This window comes from Cetorhinus maximus, chromosome 10, assembly GCF_964194155.1.
Source record: "Cetorhinus maximus chromosome 10, sCetMax3.hap1.1, whole genome shotgun sequence".
Lineage (NCBI taxonomy): Eukaryota > Metazoa > Chordata > Chondrichthyes > Lamniformes > Cetorhinidae > Cetorhinus > Cetorhinus maximus.
In genome coordinates this window covers 63,100,461-63,119,354 of record NC_135888.1, presented here as the reverse complement: position 1 = coordinate 63,119,354, position 18,894 = coordinate 63,100,461, and the positions used below count along the sequence as shown (strand labels likewise).

The 18,894-nt window shown below is 46.7% G+C and overlaps 2 protein-coding genes across 2 annotated transcripts in view; one reads left to right on the top strand and one right to left on the bottom strand.

Annotated features, from left to right (window-relative positions):
- LOC144685729 (janus kinase and microtubule-interacting protein 2-like) overlaps positions 1 to 18,894 on the top strand; it is a 286,964-nt gene that overhangs the window by 46,179 nt on the left and 221,891 nt on the right. The gene's annotated exons all lie outside the window — the stretch shown is intronic.
- LOC144685240 (histone H2B type 1-H-like) lies at positions 7,898 to 8,233 on the bottom strand. Its single transcript, XM_078549672.1, has one exon. The coding sequence runs from the start codon at positions 8,231 to 8,233 to the stop codon at positions 7,898 to 7,900; it is 336 nt and encodes a 111-aa protein (XP_078405798.1).

The window sequence follows — 18,894 nt, the reverse complement described above, 5'->3', positions numbered from 1 at the left end:
CCTTGCGTTGAAAGCCACTGAAAGCCAATGGCTCCAGTAGCATTGTTAAAGGGCACTCAGAACTCAATGGCTTCAGAATACAGATGCTGCACCTCAAGAGTAATACATAGGAATGTAGAATTTGGGAATGCAGGCAATAGTGAGGGAAGCATGGCTGTCTCATATATGGCATTCCATCAATGAAGGCCTTTCACCAGAATTGACACTCCTAACAGGCCAAAGGGCATCCACTCATTGACCATGAGCACCTGATTGGTCATTAATATGCCACATCAGAGGTTGGAGCACGGAGCTAGGTTGGGTCAATCATCTCACTGAAACTTTAGTATTCCATGCAGGGCACAAGATGTTACATATCTGCGATGCCATCTTGGTCACCACTGCACTCAATTTCTTGGCCTCTGGTACTTTCCAAAGATCAACAGGGGACCTGTGCGGCATCTCTCAGTCCACAACACATCGATGCATAAAGGAGGTCACAGATGCCCTTTACAGGAAGGCCCATCATCATGTCAGGTTTGCTCTGGTTGAAGATAACCAGGCTATGAGATTCACTGGTTTCGTCGCCATCTTAGGCTCCCCAATAGACTGCACCCATGTGGGTACGGGCTCCATGGCAGCAGGCCCTAATGTTTATAAACCACAAGGGCTATATTCCATCAATGTGCAGCTGGTGGGTGATCACTGGAAGCATGTACTGCATGTTTGTGCACGGTACCCTGGGAGTTGCCAGGACTCCTACATCCTGAGTCACTCCCAGGTGCCTGAGATTTTCGAGGGGCTATTATGTCTGCAGGGATGGATGCTTGGGGATAAGAGGTACCCTAAAACACTGGCTGATGACACCGGTGCATCGCCCTCACAGTCGTTCCAAGGAGAGGTACAAAGCTGCTCACAGCTCCACATACTCCCTTACAGAGCAGACCATAGGGCTTCTGAAGATGTGCTTCACATGCTTGGACCGCTCAGGTAGCTCACTCCAATACACTCCCGACAGGGTTTCCCGCATCATCACAGTGTTTTGCACCCTTCACAATCTGGCTATGCAGAGGGGTGACCCCCTGCTAGAGGATGACCTGGAGGAGGATGAGAGCTCATTGGAGGATGAAGGTCCGGAGGCCCAGGAACGTCATGAGGCTGCGAAGTGTTAATATGAGCGCAATTACACCATGGGAGAAGGAAGGCGTGGGAGATGTGCCCGCGATATGTAATTGCTGACAGGTTCCAGGAAGAATAAAGTCAAGTGAGGGAATGTGGCCACATCTCTCCTAGTCCTCAATGTCATTTTCTTTCAACTCAGGGGATGTCTACCCACTTGCTGTGAGAACGAATCCCACACTCTCACTTGCATGTTCTAATGTTATGAATCGCCAGGCCATGACCTTTGCTTTGGTCTGTGGGGCCCTGTGAGTGAGCTCACTCTGGGAACTGAGAGCTCACTTAGGGACGAGAACTTTTGCTGCCACCTAATGATGCAAACACTGCTGCAAATAAGATGTGGACATGCCTAGAGAGCTCCTCCTCCCGTACATGTCTTTTCTTCTGCCACTACCACTGAGGAGACACAAATGCCGCTAGAATGTCAATGCTGATGAACTGCCCTCGATCAATGGCATTCCTTGAGGAAGAAGGGCAAGAAATGCTTACATCACAGATTTCCAATAAAGATTTGAACACATCTCCCTGACATCACACAAGGGGTGCAGAGACTAGTTCAGCTGAGATTGACATCACAGGAATATGAATCTCACAGTGGGACACTATCACCGAGTGGGAGCAAGGCTAAACCTCAAAATAAGAGGATTCCAAAGTACAAAATCACAATGCCTTCAGTTGACAGGAGCATTCACATAACCATTAAGTATATTAACAAAAGTGCAATTTATTTACATGTCTAGCACACCCATGACCCCAAGAGTGACATAAATTTTTCTTAGCTTTCCTAACTCTACTTCTACACCTGGGTGCAACCCCAACATCCGCAACAGAGGCGGAGGCAGCCTGTTGACTGCTATGTCCTGATGTCTGTGATGACCTTGGAGGACATCCTCTGGTGACCCGAGGTCTGGAGGGCCCTTGCCTGATAAGGATCACCTGTTAATGGGCAGAAGCACCCTTGGAGGCCTGAGAAGCTGGAATAGATGGGATCTCAGGCTGTGAGTGGCTGCACACCCTGAGAGGAGGCCCACGGAATGTCCAGCTGATGCTCATCCTCCCGGTGGGTGCCTGAGAGCCTCACTCTGATCCTGCAGGAGAAGGGGCACCCGGAGGGAGGTCAAGGTGCCTTGTCCCATGTGTTGCCTACATCTTGATGGTGCCCACCAGGGTGTGTGGCCATTGAGTGCAGGGCTGAGCACAAATCCAGCAAGAGCTGCTGGACCAAGGGTCTCCATGGTGGTCGCCAACCTTCCCATGGTGACCTCGAGATGCTTGCATGTCAGAGCCACAATATCAGACAGAACGTGGACAGACGCCGCAATCATTCACTCGAGTCTGCTGAGTGGCTGTCGAATCTGTGCCTGATGTTTCACTGCCTGTCGTTGCATCTCCGGCATTGAATTGGTGGCCGCTTCCAGATGATCATCATCTGACTCAGACTGAGCGGGTGGCTGGTCTCCAGCAGTCCTCCGAGTGCCTGATACGTGGGCTGTCCCTGCTTCCAACTGCTGCGGAGATGTGTCAGTGAAGTGTTCCCCTGAACCTAATCTACATCTATGCCCCACCAATGTGTGTATCTCTGAGCTGGTGGAATGTGCGTGTGAGAGCCGTGACAGTTGTCCTGGAGCTTCCTCTGCGGATGAGACCTGTGGGCTCACACTGGTACTGGACTGGCTTGGGGATCTGGATCTGCTGGTGCCAAGAAAATAGAGTTTCAGTTAATGAATCTGAGCTAGATAAGACTGCATGGGGAGGATTTTCCCTTGACGGGCGGGCTCGATGGGGGCAGTTGGAAAGCCAACCATTGCCCACGATCAGGGCTGGACCGTGATTTCATGCTAGTGGGCCAATTAATGCCCACCCAGCGTGTAACCTGAGAGGCAGCGCTCAGCATTGTGTGTGTTGGGGGGGAAGAGGGAGGTGGGCAATTGCGAACTTCGCACATGCGCGCAGGTGCGCGCTGGAAAAGATCCCTGAGGCACAGAGCTGCCTCAGGGAGATGAGCAGTTTAAAACGTCAAAAATAAAGATTTTAAAAACGTTATAAAACATGTCCCCTCATGTGGACCTGTCACATGAGCAGGGACATGTTATAAATGAAATTTAAAATTTTTAAAAAAAATTTTATTTGCTGTTGGAAGCCTCATCCCGCCCGTGGATGAGGTTCCCTAAAAAATGCAAAGGCCGTTTGGCCTTTTCGCCTGCCCGACAACCGTGAGGTTGGATGGGCAGTGAAAAATTTCTTTCAATTATCTTTTTAATGGCCTTAGTACGCCTTTTAATTATCAGCAGGTATGCTGCCAAGTCCGACACGCACCTGCCGGCTGATGATGTCGGGGTGCTTACCTGACGTCATTGTGCATCATTTTACGCTTGGTCAGGCCGGGCACATGCCTGTCTGACGAGTTAAAAATTCTGGCTCACGTGACTCACTGTGAATGTCAGGATTTGAAGAAGTGAGTGAGCTGTGACCTGCACTAGGTTGGTGGGAGAGGCCTATCCCCCCCTCCCCACAGGAGTGATCCCTGTCCTCCCTGCCAGCTTGGCTGACTCAGTAAGGGCAATGATGTCAGCCGTCCCTCCCCTTGTCTGCGATCATTCACGCCTGTTGTGCGCCAGCTTGGCCTGTATGAAGAAGAAAGAAAGGTATGTGATGAGAAGGAAGGGAGCAGAGCTTAGGTGAATAACCTTGAAACTAGGCTAGGTGATAGATCAATAGAGAAGCAGTGGCAGACATTTAAGGGATATTTCAGAGAATTTAGATTAAGTACATTCCTATTATAAAGATAAATTCTAAGGGGAGGACCAATCAGCCGTGGTTAACTAAAGATGTTAAGGAAAGCATCAAACTTAAGGAAAAAGCATACAACTCTGCAAAGATGAGTGGCAGGACAGATGATAGGACAGAATATAAAGAACGGCAGAGAATGACTAAAAGGTTAATCAGGAGAAAGAAATTGGAGTATGAGAGGAAGCTAGCTAGAAATGTAAAGATGGATAGCAAAAGTTTCTACAGGTATTTAAAAAGGAAAAGAGTAAGTAAAGTGGTTGTTGGTCCTCTAGAGAGTGACAGTGGTGAATTAATAGTAGATAATAAGGAAATGGCGGAAGAAATGAACAAATATTTTGCTTCTGTGTTCACTATAGAGGATACAAAAAACATTCCAGTAATAACTACAAATCAGGAGGTGAAAGGGAGAAAGGAACTTGGTGAAATTGAAATCACTAGAGAAATGATACTGAGCAAGTTGATGGAGCTGCGGGCTGGCAAGTCTCTGGATCCCGATGGACTACATCCTAGCATCTTAAAAGAGGTGGCTAATGAGGCAATTGATGCGCTGGTGTTAATTTTTCAAAATTCGCTAGATTCTGGAAAGGTTCCATCAGATTGGAAAGTACCAAATATAACCCCTCTATTCAAGAAGGGAGGGAGACAGAAAACCGGAAACTATAGACCAGTCAGCTTGAAGTCTGTCATGAGGATGTTATTAGAATCGATCATTGAGGTTATAGCTGGGCACTTAGAAGAGCTAAGGCAATTGGGAAGAGTCAGCCTGGTTTTGTGAAAGGAAAATCATGATTAACCAATTTATTGGAGTTTTTTGAAGGATTAACATGCACAGTGGATAACGGGGAACCTATGGACCCACTATACTTGGATTTCCATTAGGCATTTGAGAAGGTGCCACATCAAAGATTATTACGGAAAATAAAAGCGCATGGTGTAGTGGGTAGCACATTGGCATGGATAAAGATTGGCTGGTTGGCAGAAAGCAGAGAGTATGCATAAATGAGTCTTTTTCTGATTGGCAGGATGTGTCGAGTGGAGTCCCTATTGGGGCCTCAACTCTACAATTTACATCAATGACTTAGATAAGGGGGGTGAAGACATGGCAGCTAAATTTGCAGATAACACAAAGATAGGTAGGAAAGTATGTTATGAAGAGGGCATGAGGAGGCTGCAGATGGATATAGATAGGTTGAGTGAGTGGGCAAAGATCTGGCAAATGGAGTTTAATGTGGGAAAATGTAAAATTGTTCACTTTGGCAGGAAGAACAAAAAAGCAGAGTATTATTTAAATGGAGAACAGCTGCATAATTTTGAGGTGCAGAGGGATCTAGATATTATAGTACATGAGTCACAAAAAGTATGCAGGTACAGCAAGTAATTAAGAAGGCTAATGGAATGCTATCCTTTATTATGAGAGGAATTGAACATAAAAGTAAGGATGTTATGCTTCAGTTATACAGGATATTGGTGAGACCGCACCTCGAATACTGTGTGCAGTTTTGGTCTCCTTATTTAAGGAAGGATATAAATGCATTGGAGGCGGTTCAAAGGAGGTTTACTAGATTCATACTTGGAATGAGTGGGTTGTCTTATGAGGAAAGGTTGCACAGACTGGGTTTGTTTCCACTGGAGTTTAGAAGAATGAGGGGTGATTTGACTGAAGTATACAAGGCCCTGAACAGCCTGAACAAGGTGGATGTCAAAAGGATGTTTCCTCTTATGGGTGAGTCCAGAACTAGGGGGCACTGTTTTAAAATTAGGGGTCACCCTCTTAGGACAGAGATGAGGAGAAATTTTTTCTCTCGGGGTTGTGCGACTTTGGAATTCTCTGCCTCAGAAGGTGGTGGAGGCGGGGTTATTGAATATTTTTAAGGCAGAGGTAGATAGATTCTTGTTAGGCAAGGGAATCAAAGGTTATCGGGGGTAGATGGGAATGTGGAAATACGAAACACAAGAAGACCTTATTGAATGGCGGAGCAGGCTCGAGGGGCCAAATGGTCTACACCTGTTCCTATTTCTTATGTTCTTATTATGTTATTACATTCCGTGTTTGTGGTGAGCCCTCCCCAGAAGGGCCAGAGGATGGAGTGTGAGCAACATAATGGATGGGATGGTGGTGATGTGAAAGCCTCGTTGAGAGAACGAGAATGTGTCCCCTGCTAATGGTTGTGTGAGATCCCTGAAGAGAGTAGCCATTTGAGTGCATGGTGCCATGATAAGAGTTTGATATTGGAGTGAGTTGAAGGATGACTTACCCTGATGGAGCGGATGAGATCATTCATCCTCTTCCTGCACTAGGTGGCATTTCAGGGGCAGTTGCCAGCCGTGCTGACTTGCTCCACGATGACCTCCCAACCTGGAGAGGTGAGGCTGTTGTGCTTCCTGCAGGCATCCCTGGGAAAGGCACGTGCCTTTGTGCCTGCAGCCTCCTGATCAATGCCTGGAGGGCCTGCTGGGTGAAGTGGGGTGCTGTCTTCTTCAGGCTCTTGGCCTTACTTTTCTCGCTGCCAGACATCTCTGGTGGGCTGGAGATAGTGAGATTGTATGTTGGACTGGCCTTTAAATATGGCACCTGGACCTTCGAACCCACCAGCTGACAGCGGGCGGATGAATCAGTTCCAAACCTGCCGGGTGATTCGGACCGATACATGTCTTTGCATAATTAATGACTCTCCAAGCGCAGAATCGGGCGCGAGTTCCCACTATTCTGGACAGCGGGGTGGGTGCTTCCAAAACCGCCCACCACCGCACTTAGTCTCATTTATGGAAAATTCTGCCCAGTGTTTCATTTGTTCAGTGGCATGGCAAAGCAATCCGTGGTAATTGATACATGTTTGCTACATTTTGAGGCACAGTAACAATTATTCAGGGAGATGTCTTGGCTCAACAGGTAACATCGCTGTCTCTGAGCGAGAAAATTCTGGGACTTGTTGGGCTTGAAAGAAATGTGCATGATGCGGCCAAACAAGTTGACAATCGACCTGCTAATCCTTCCAATACTCCAAGAGCTGAAGAGGTTCCTGGTCAGCTTGATGTGGAGTGATACCCCTGCAGCTATAACCACTTGCCTCTCTAACAGGGAGAGATACCTATGGTCCCTTTTGGGCTATGGTCAATAAAGAAAGGAAGAAACAGTTAGTCAATGTGGTTCATAGATAGATTAATAGGCAACATTATTTTTTAAAAATTCATTCATGGGATGTAGGTGCCGCTGGCTAGGCCAGCATGTCTTGCCCATCTCTAATTGCCCTTGTTCAGAGGGCATTTAAGAGTCAACCACATTGCATAGCTGTGGATCTGGAGTCACATGTAGGCCAGGTAAGGATGGCAGATTTCCTTCCCTGAAGGACGTTAGTGAACCAGATGAGTTTTTACGGCATTCGGCAATGGTTTCATGGTCATCATTAAACTTTTTTATTGAATTCAAATTTCAATATCTGCCGTGGTGGGATTTGAACCTGGGTCCCCATTACCCTGGGTCTCTGGATTACCAGCCCAGTGACAATACCACTACACCACCACCTCCTCAATATGCATTGCTATAGACATCAAATTGATGCACATAAATATTTATGCCAGTTTGGGTCTTAAATTTTGAATGAAGCTAGTTACTCATTTTAATCACTCTTGGTCCTTATGAGACATCATGTTCTTTTAAAAATGCATGATGCAATAATACATTGCCTTAAAATATATCGCATCGCTTGAATTTGTTGCAATAAAAATATTTTCCCTTCTGGGACAAGGGGCTGGATCACACAGCCACACCCCTCCCTCCCAACAATGGGCATGTTTTTGGTGGGGGGGCACATAAAATATGAGGGGTGGGAAGCCCGCCACCTTCCTGCCAACCCCTGAGCTGAGCCTCATAACATGGTAGGTGGGTGTTTTTTCAGTCCATTGTGGAGTTTCACTTGGAGCTGGTGTACTTGGTCACTGTCTTTGTCCCTTATGACACGGCGTGCTTGGCCAGTTCACTGGGCAGCAGCAGGCGCACAGTGGTCTGGATCTCCTGGGAGCTGATGGTGCTGCGCTTGTTGTAATGGGCCAGGTGGAAAACCTCACCCGCAATATGCTCGAAAATATCGTTCGCAAACAAGTTCATGATGCTCACGGCCTTGGAGGAGATGCCAGTGTCAGGGTGAACCTGCTTCATCATTTTGTAGATGTAGATGGAGTAACTCTCGTTCCTCGACCTTTGCCGTTTCTTGCCGCACTTTGCTGACGGTTTCTTTAAGGCTTTCTTGGCTCCCTTCTTGGGAGCTGGTTTCTTCTCATCAACCATCTTCAGTTTGTGGGTGCCCAAATCAGCAGCTCGCCCATCTTATGTAAATAAATAATTAAGGGTCAATTGAGCTTCTTAACAAGCCAATTGACCTGGATAATACACTGGCCTTGCCATAATAAAGTTGGAGAAAGGGGCAAGTGGGCGGGAGTGGGCAAGCCAGAAAATGTCCTAAAAACCGTGTCCCCTAGTGGGCAACACAGCAAAAAGCTGGAGACGCTCAAGTGAGTGGACTTAAGGAACAAAAACAAAAATAGCTGGAAAAACTCAGCAGGTCTGACAGCATCTGTGGAGAGGAATACAGTTAACGTTTCGAGTCTGGATGACTCTTCATCAGAACTAAGGAACTAGAGAAATGAGGTGAAATATAAGCTGGTAGAGGCGGGTGGGACAGGTAGAGCTGGATAGAGGGCCAGTGTTAGGTGGAGGCAAAAAAGAGATTGCCAAAGATGTCATAGACATAAGGACAAAGGGGTGTTGACGGTGGTGATATTATCTAAGGAATGTGCTCATGGGGACATTAAGGATAGCAAGCAGGATAAGCAAGTGACAGATGGCCTTGGTGGGGGTGGGGTGGGGGGAAGGGATCGAAATGGGCTAAAAGGTGGAGATAAAACAATAGATCGAAATAAATTGAAAAATAGGTGGGAAAAGAAAAATATATATTTTTTTAAATTATAAATTATTGGAAAAAGGGCGATCGGAAAGGGGGCGGGGATGGAGGAGAGAGTTCATGATCTGAAGTTGTTGAACTCAATCTTAAGTCCGGAAGGCTGTAAAGTGCCTAGTCGGAAGATGTGGTGCTGTTCCTCCAGTTTGCGTTGAGCTTCACTGGAACATTGCAGCAGGCCAAGGATGGACATGTGGGCATGAGAGCAGAGTGGTGTGTTGAAATGGCAAGCAACAGGGAGGTCTGGGTCATGCTTGTGGACAGACCGAAGGTGTTCTGCAAAGCGGTCACCAATTCTGCGTTTGGTCTCTCCAATGGAGAGGAGACCGCATTGGGAGCAGCGAATGCAGTAGACTAAATTGAGGAAAGTGCAAGTGAAGTGCTGCTTTACTTGAAAGGAGCATTTGGGCCCTTAGATGGTGAGGAGAAGGGAAGTAAAGGGGCAGGTGTTGCACCCGCCTCCAATATTCTCCGTCCACCTGGACCCCTCCCTCTGGATTCTTACCTGCTCTTGATCTTTATATTGAGAACTGTCGGCGTGACATCAGTCATCTCAATTTCTCTGCTCCTCTCACCCACTCTAACCTGTCTCTCTCTGAACTTGCTGCATTCCATTCTCTCAGGTACAACCCTGACTTTGTCATTAAACCTGCTGACAAGGGTGGTGCTGTTGTTGTCTGGTGCACTGACCTCTACCTCGCAGAGGCTGAGCGCCAACTCTCAGACACTTCCTCCTACTTCCCCCTGGACCATGACCCCACCACTGAACATGAAACCATTGTTTCCAGGACTGTCACTGACCTCATCTTCTCTGGAGATCTTCCCTCCACAGCTTTGAATCTCATAGTCTCCCAACCTTGGACGGCCCGCTTCTAGCTCCTACCCAAAATCCACAAACAGGACTGTCCCGGCAGACCGATCATGTCAGCCTGTTCCTGCCCCAAGGAACTAATTTCTTGCTATCTTGACTCCATTCTCTCTCCCCTTGTCCAGTCTCTTCCCAACTACATCCACGATTCCTCTCACGTCCTGCAGCATATCAACAATTTCAAGTTCCCTGGCCCAAACCGCCGCCTCTTCACCATGGACATCCAATGCCTCTACACCTCCATCCCCCACCGGGATGGTCTGAGGGCTCTCCACTTCTTCCTCGAACAGAGGCCCGAACAATTCCCATTCAACACTACTGTCCTCCGTCTGGCTGAACTTGTTCTCTCACTGAACAATTTCTCCTTAAACTCGTCTCACTTCCTCCAAATAAAAGGTGTGGCTATGGGTACCCGCATGGGCCCCAGCTATGCCTGTCTCTTTATGGGGTATCAGGCCCCCTCCCACAACTCTTTCTCCAGTACATCGATGACTGCTTCGGTGCCGCTTCATGCTCTCGTCTGGGCCTGGAAAAATTTATTAATTTTGCTTTCAATTTCTACCCCTCCATCATTTTTACGTGGTCCATCATTGACACTTCCCTCCCCTTACTTGACCTCTCAGTCTCAATTTCTGGTGATAGACTGTCCAACAATATCCATTACAAGTCTACCGACACCCACAGCTACCTCAACTACAGCTCCTCACACCCTGCTTCCTGTAAGGACTCCATCCCATTCTCTCAGTTCCTTCACCTCCATCGCATCTGTTCTGATGATGCCACTTTCCAAAACAGTTCCTTTGACATGTCTTCCTTCTTCATTAACCGAGCTTTTCTACCCACGGTGGTTGACAGGGCCCTCAACTGTGTCTGGCCCATCTCCCGCGCATCCGCCCTCACACCTTCCTCTCCCTCCCAGAACCATGATAGGGTCCCTTGTCCTCACTTATCACCCCACCAGCCTCCACATTCAAAGGATCATCCTCCGCCATTTCCGCCAACTCCAGCATGATGCCACCATCAAACACATCTTCCCTTCACCCCCCCCGGCGGCTTTCCGCAGGGATCGTTCCATCCGGGACACCCTGGTCCACTCCTCCATCACCCCCTACACTTCAACCCCCTCCCACGGCACCTTCCCATGCAACCGCAGAAGGTGCAACACCTGCCCCTTTACTTCCCCCCTCCTCACCGTCCAAGGACCCAAACACTCTTTCAAGTGAAGCAGCACTTCGCTTGCACTTCCCTCAATTTAGTCTACTGCATTCGCTGCTCCCAATGTGGTTTCCTTTCCATTGGAGAGACCAAACGCAGACTGGATGACCGCTTTCCCGATCCCCCTTTTTCCAATAATTTATAATTTTTAAAAAAATGTTCTTTTCCCACCTATTTTTCAATTTATTTTGATCTATTGTTTTATCTCCACCTTTTAGCCCATTTCGATCCCTTCCCCCCACCCCACCCCCACCAGGGCCATCTGTCACTTGCTTGTCCTGCTTGCTACTCTTAATGTCCCCATGAGCACATTCCTTAGATAATATCACCACCGTCAACACCCTTTTGTCCTTATGTCTATGACATCTTTGGCAATCTCTTTGCCTCCACCTATCACTGGCCCTCTATCCAGCTCTACCTGTCCCACCCGCCTCTACCAGCTTATATTTCACCTCATTTCTCTATTTCCTTAGTTCTGATGAAGAGTTATACGGATTCGAAACGTCAACTGTGTTCCTCCCCTCAGATGCTGCCAGACCTGCTGAGTTTTTCCAGGTAATTTTGTTTTTGTTCTGTCAAGAACACTGTTGCGTATATAATATGTATGTATGTAGTTTACTCTTGCAGTATTATTTGGGACTGAGAGTCTACAAGCACCCAATATAGTTTTCAACATGACATTCAGCTATTTCAGGACAATGCATGGCATGTGCTGATCACTCATTATTTTCTTACTCTTTGAGGAAAGGCTGTAGAAACTTGTGCTTTTCAGCTTTGAAATAGGATACTGATGAGTCACCTCATAGCAGTGAAAGATTGCAGAAGAATAATTCAGCACATTAATTTAACCTAATTGTGAGTTTGGGACAATAGGCACAAATTCAAACTGCTGAAAGGCACATTTAGGATTCAGGAAGTTGTTTTGTTTTGAGTTCAGTAAATTTATTTATAATGGCAAGTATAACTAAACAATTTCTGGCTCCAAGGTCAATCAGAAACACAGTAAACCTTTGACAAAGGCAATGCCTGAACCATCGTGTAATGGACCAAAAATATTCATTCTCACAAAACAGTTAGAAATCAGTGTTATTGCTGCAAAGAGTAATCAACACATTTAATTAATTGCTGGTTAAAGTAATGGAGACAAAACCTCTGGAATCATTTAAGAAACAATTAGACAGTATAGGAGGATAGTGACAGGCCTCCAGGGTCTTCAGGAAAATGGTATATCTTCTGTTTGGGCACTTTTTGCAGCTGTATTTTACAGACGCACCATTTTGAGAGCATTTTCCCATAGTGCGAACAAGATTAGAATAAGTTATTTCGTTTAGCACTCAGTAGCTGTTTACTTAAGCATATTCTTCTTCCCTGTGTCAGTCAACAGTCTAAGAATCCAAAGTGATCGCTTGACTCAGACAGCTGTGAATGCCTGTCCACTACCTGGTAGGGTTCTCACAAGGTGATTTGCCTTCCATTTTCTTCAGTCTTTTCGAGAAGTGATTTGTCTTTTGTGGTAAGCGAGGAACTCACTATTAAGGAAGCAGAAAGGGAAAGCCCCATGGCTTACTTCTTCTCCATGGTTTACTGGTGCCCTATGTTATGCTTCTGCTTCATGTCTTGTTTCTGCCCTGAAACTTAACTTATCTGTGGCTCAATGGATTAGAGTTACTGTGACTCCTGGATTGGCAACTTTTTAGTATTGTAAAAGATCCCCAAGTCATCAACTTCCCATCTTCACTCTTCTGGCCATGGGCATGGGTCTTATTCATTCCCTTCATCTTTCACAACAAGGTTGAAGCTCATTGAGGAAAAAGCAAAAATGTTAAGAGATATTGACTTAACAACTCCAACAACTCATTGACACCAACGCCCATCCAGGACCCTCTACCCCTGCCCGTCCCTCTGTCCCCATCTCGTCTTCTAATCCCAGCCCCAGCCGTGTTTTCACCATACCCTCTGACCTTCCCCTCCCTGATGCTGAACGTTCAGTGCTCAGCAAAGGACTCAGTTTCATACCCTTACGCCCTCACCTCAATGAATTTCGGCTCGGCACGATTCTGAACTCTTCTTCCGCCGCCTTCGCCTCCATGCTCACTCCTTTGGGCAGGAGTCCTCTCCCCGTTCAACGGATCCTTTTACCCGCCTCCAATATTCTCCGTCCTTCTGGACCCCTCCCTCTGGATTTTCACCTGCTCTTGATCTTTTCATTGAGAACTGCCAGCATGACATCAGTCGTCTCAATTTCTCTGCTCCTCTCACCCACTCTAACCTGTCTCTTTCTCAACTTGCTGCACTCCGTTCTCTCAGGTACAACCCTGACTTTGTCATCAAACCCGCTGACAAGGGTGGTGCTGTTGTTGTCTGGCGCACTGACCTCTACCTCGCAGAGGCTGAGCGTCAACTCTCAGACATTTCCTCCTACCTCCCCCTGGACCATGACCCCGCCACTGAACATCAAGCCATTGTTTCCAGGACTGTCACTGACCTCATCCCCTCTGGAGATCTTCTCTCCACAGCTTCCAACCTCATAGTCTCCCAACCCCGGACAGCCCGCTTCTACCTCCTACCCAAAATCCACAAACAGGACTGTCCCGGCAGACCGATCGTGTCAGCCTGTTTCTGCCCCACGGAACTAATTTCTTGCTATCTTAACTCCATTCTCTCTCCCCTTGTCCAGTCTCTTCCCACCTACATCTGCGATTCCTCTGACACCCTACATCATATCAACAATTTCCAGTTCCCTGGCCCCAACCGCCTCCTCTTCACCATGGACGTCCAATCCCTCTACACCTCTATCCCCCACTGGGATGGTCTTAGGGCTCTCTGCTTCTTCCTCGAACAGAGGCCCGAACAATCCCCATCCACCACTACTCTCCTCCGTCTGGCTGAACTTGTTCTCTCACTGAACAATTTCTTCTTAAACTCGTCTCACTTCCTCCAAATAAAAGGTGTGGCTATGGGTACCCACATGGGCCCCAGTTATGCCTGTCTCTTTACGGGGTATGTGGAACATTCCTTGTTCCAGTCCTACTCAGGCCCCCTCCCACAACTCTTTCTCCAGTACGATGACTGCTTCAGTGCGGCTTCATGCTCTCGTCTGGATCTGGAAAAATTTACTAATTTTGCTTCCAATTTTCACCCCTCCATCATTTTCACATGGTCCATCACTGACACTTTTCTTCCCTTTCTTAACCTCTCAGTCTCAATTTCTGATGATAGACTGTCCACCAATATTCATTACAAGCCTACCGACTCCCACAGCTACCTTGACTACAGCTCCTCGCACCCAGCTTCCTGTAAGGACTCCATCCCATTCTCTCAGTTCCTTCGCCTCCGTCGCATCTGTTCTGATGATGCCACTTTCCAAAACAGTTCCCCTAACATGTCTTTCGTCTTCCTTAACCAAGATTTTCCACCCACGGTGGTTGACAGGGCCCTCAACTGTGTCCGGCCCATCTCCCGCGCATCCGCCCTCACCTTCCTCTCCCTCCCAGAACCATGATAGGGTCCCCCTTGTCCTCACTTATCACCCCACCAGCCTTCGCATTCAAAGGATCATCCTCCGTCATTTCCGCCAACTCCAACATGATGCCACCACCAAATACATCTTCCCTTCAGCATCCCTGGCGGCATTTCGCAGGGATCATTCCCTCCGGGGCACCCTGGTCCACTCCTCCATCACCCCCTACACCTCAACCCCCTCCCACAGCACCTTCCCATGCAACCGCGGAAGGTGCAACACCCGCCCCTTTACTTCCCCTCTCCTCACCGTCCAAGGGTCCAAACATTCCTTTCAAGTGAAGCAGCATTTCACTTGCATTTCCTTCAATTTAGTCTACTGCATTTGCTGCTCCCAATGTGGTTTCCACATTGGAGAGACCAAACGCAGACTGGGTGATCGTTTTGCAGAACACCTTCAGTCTATCCGCAAGCACGACCCAGACCTCCCTGTCGCTTGCCATTTCAACACACCACCCTGCTCTAATGCCCACATGTCCGCCCTTGGCCTGCTGCAATGTTCCAGTGAAGCTCAACGCAAACTGGAGGAACAGCAGCTCATCTTCCGACTAGGCACTTTACAGCCTTCCGGACTGAATATTGAGTTCAACAACTTCAGATCATGAACTCTCTCCTCCTTCTCCACCCCCTTTCCTATCCCCCTTTTTCCAATAATTTATATATATTTTTCTTTTCCCACCTATTTCCATTATTTTTAAATGTATTTCCATCCATTGTTTTATCTCTAACTTTTAGTCTATTTCGATTCCCCCCCCCCCCACCACCACCACCACCACCAGGGCTATCTGTCCCTTGCTCGTCCTGCTTTCCATACTTAATGTCCCCATTAGCACATTTCTCAGCTAGTATCACCACCTTCAACACCTCTTTGGCCTTTTGTCTATGACATCTTTTGGCTATCTCCACCTATCACTGGCCCTCTATCCAGCTCTACTTGCCCCACCCCTCCTTAAACCAGCTTATATTTCACCTCTTTTCTATTTTTCCTTAGTTCTGATGAAGAGTCATTTGGACTCGAAACGTTAACTGTATTCCTCTCCGCAGATGCTGTCAGATCTGCTGAGTTTTTCCAGGTATTTTTGTTTTTGTGTGAGAGATATTGATTGGTGAGTTGTGTGTTTGGTGAAGTTGAAGAGTGTTGGTGTTGCAGGAGACAGGTTTTTTTTTAACTCTTTGGAAACTTCTGCATTAAAAATATTAAAGATACTGGGGCATAAGAGCAAAGGAAGCACCTGTGTCTGAGGTGCCATTGCACCAGCTCTGTGAAACCTCAATATTTTTTGGGACTGGAAAGTGTGCAAAGACTAATTTCTGCCCAGGTATGGAAGTGTACTTGGGATGGATTGCTGACTTGCTGCCATCTGCCTGCATCAAAGTGGGAGTGGAATGCGGGGGGAGGTGGGGTGGCTGGGGCATGAAGCTGGGGGAATTCATGGGTTTCTTTGGAAAATCCTATCCATTCTGCCCCAAAAAGGCTCAGCGGAACCCATGCTGGCCAAGAGCTGAAGGTTCCTATAAATGTTTTGTATAGTGATACTCGGGACTGAGAAAAATTTGCCTACTGCCTGCTGTTCCTATTTCTATATGTATTTGAATGTCATAGCCAACATTAGACACTGGTTCTGAGAAAGCAATGTCGGTTAACCCAATAGGGACACCCGTTTATGGTATCACCTGTTCCACTGAGCTTGTTGTGTGAACAATGAAAATTCCTAGCCCTGCTTGCATTACAAATTAGTTTATTTCATTCAGTTAATCTATCTGCTCGTGTGTAGAGCCAGTAATGAATAGGCAAACATATTTTATGATCCCATTGAGAGGGTCCAGTAAGCATTATTTGATTTCTCATAGTTCATACAGTTGATGAGATATTTTCCTCCCTCCAGCAAATCAATTTTTTTCATCCTGTCTCCTTCAGGCCAGTCTGGATGTTGAAACTGTTCAGCTGTGACAGGCATCACAGGCAGTGATGCTGTAACAGTTTTTGAAGTGTGCTGCATTAATTGCACTTATTTTCTAGCATGTGTTGGACACATTTATCCCAACCAGTTGAGGATTTGATTTTTGACACTTTAGATGGCGCATTTTGCATTTCCCTGAGCGTCCCTATGTGAGTGAGCGTGTGCATGCGAGCCTGAGCATGCATTTGCTGCTGTTGACTGTCTATGTGCACACAATCCAGGGAGTGGCGAATCTATGGAATTCATTGCCACAGAAGGCTGTGGAGGCCAGGTCGTTGAGTGTATTTAAGACCGAGATAGATCGGTTCTTGATTGGTAAGGGGATCAAAGGTTACGGGGAGAAGGCGGGAGAATAGGGTTGAGAAACTTATCAGCCATGATTGAATGGTAGAGCAGACTCGATGGACCAAATGGCCTAATTTCTGCTCCTATGTCTTATGGTCTATGGTCTAATCATCTGCCATGGTGTTATCCACAGTGAGCCAGAGGTTATGTAAGATGCATTATGTGAAGTGGTGTTAACTAAGGACCCTGACCTATCAATAGTGGGATCTGTCCTGGCTTCCATGAGCAAGTCCTGGGACCCCTGGAGGAGTAACCACAGCGCCAAAATGAGTTTTTAAGCTTTGGAAACATTGGGAATGGTATGCGATTAGGGAGCACTGGGAATGTACGATATGGATTTGTGAGCAGTAAATAGGTGTGGGCGGACACTTGAAGAGGGAAGTTAGCTGGACTTGGGACCGGTCCCACAGCAATGGGGGTTGTTGAGATCTGGCAGCAATGGGGCAAGATAGTCTAATTTATTTCCAAAGTGGAAGCACCCAGGAGAATGGAATTGCAAACTGCCATTGTACTCTTTTAAACTATTAAGTATTTACTCCCTCAATCGTTCTCAGTAGGAAACCCACTGCTGCTTTCTCCGTCATCAAATAGCTCCAATCTTCGTTCTCGTCTTGGTTGAAACATGGCGAGTAACAAATTGCGAACCTTGTGGATCTAAAGAATTCTAATACATCAGAACCTACTTCCAAATCACTCAATGCCGAATGATACAGTTGGACATATTTTAATCAAACTTTTAATGGTCTGTGGTGGTAATTCTAAAAAATGCAGTTTTTTAACACTGTTATATTATCAATTATTCGTACTGAGATCAAAGTCACTCAGGTACGATTATACTAAAATAAGACAGTGCCAGCTTGGCTCCGCCAGTCGTCCTTTCACCTCTTGAAGTTGTTTGAAGTCTCAGTATGACTTCAGTGCATAAATCATGCAGGCACTTGAGTGCAGTACTAATGGAGTGTGCTGCACCTTCGGTATTGTCTTTCAGATATGTCAAGATACCCATCTCAGGTAGATGAAAATGATTCCATGTCACTGAAGAAGAGCAGGGAGTTTCCTGAGTATCCTAGGCCACATTTCTCCCTCAACCAGCAACCCTAACATATAGTCTATCTGGTCATGCGTGGGCATTGTCTATTGTGTTTGTTTTTAAAACACAACTTTACTTCAGAAATAATCCATTGGTTACTTGTAACTTGAAAGGTGATAGTCTTACAATGTACACATTTTGGTAATTTATTGAAAAATCTGATCCTCCTGTATTTTATTCTGTTGTATTAATCAGAATAAACCAAGTTTAATATTGAGTTCTGTTTAGGCATGTCCAATTGTTCATAAGTTGCATTCGGCATTTGTATCTTCTGGTCTTTGCCATGGTCCCAGGAGTCTAGACATGTAGCAATGAGGAAGCTGCTAGAGGAAATGTGCTTTTGGAGGAAGTGTAATGTCACTGTTCCTTCACTGCTGCTGGGTCAAAATCTTGGAACTCCCTTCCTATCAGCACTTTGGGTGTACCTACACCACATGTACTGCAGCGGTTCAAGAAGGCAGCTCCCCACCAGATTCTCAAGTGCAATTAGGGATAGGCAATAAATGCTGGCCTAGCCAGCGATGTCTACATTCCTTGAAAAGAATAAAAATAAAATTTGTTCATGGGATGTGGGCATCACTGGGAAAGCCAGCATTTATTGGTCAACCCTAATAATCCTAGAGAAGGTAGGTTGAGGCACCTTTTTGAACTGCTGCACTTCATCTGGTGTAGGTACACCAACAGTGCTGTTAAGGGATGAATTCCAGGATTTTGACCCAGCGACAGTGAAAGAATGGTGATAAAGTTCCAAGTCAGGCTGGTGTGTGACTTGGAAGGGATCTTGTGGGTGGTGACGTTCCAATGCACTTTCCTTCTAGGTGGTATAGATCACAGGTTTGGAAGGTGCTGCTGAAGGAGTCTAGGCTAGTTGCTGCAATACATCTTGAGTGTGGTACACACTGTTGCCACTGTGGACCAGTGGTGGAGGGAGTGAATGCTTAAGGTGGTGGATGAGGTGCCAATCTAGTGGGCTGCTTTGTCCTGGATGCTGTG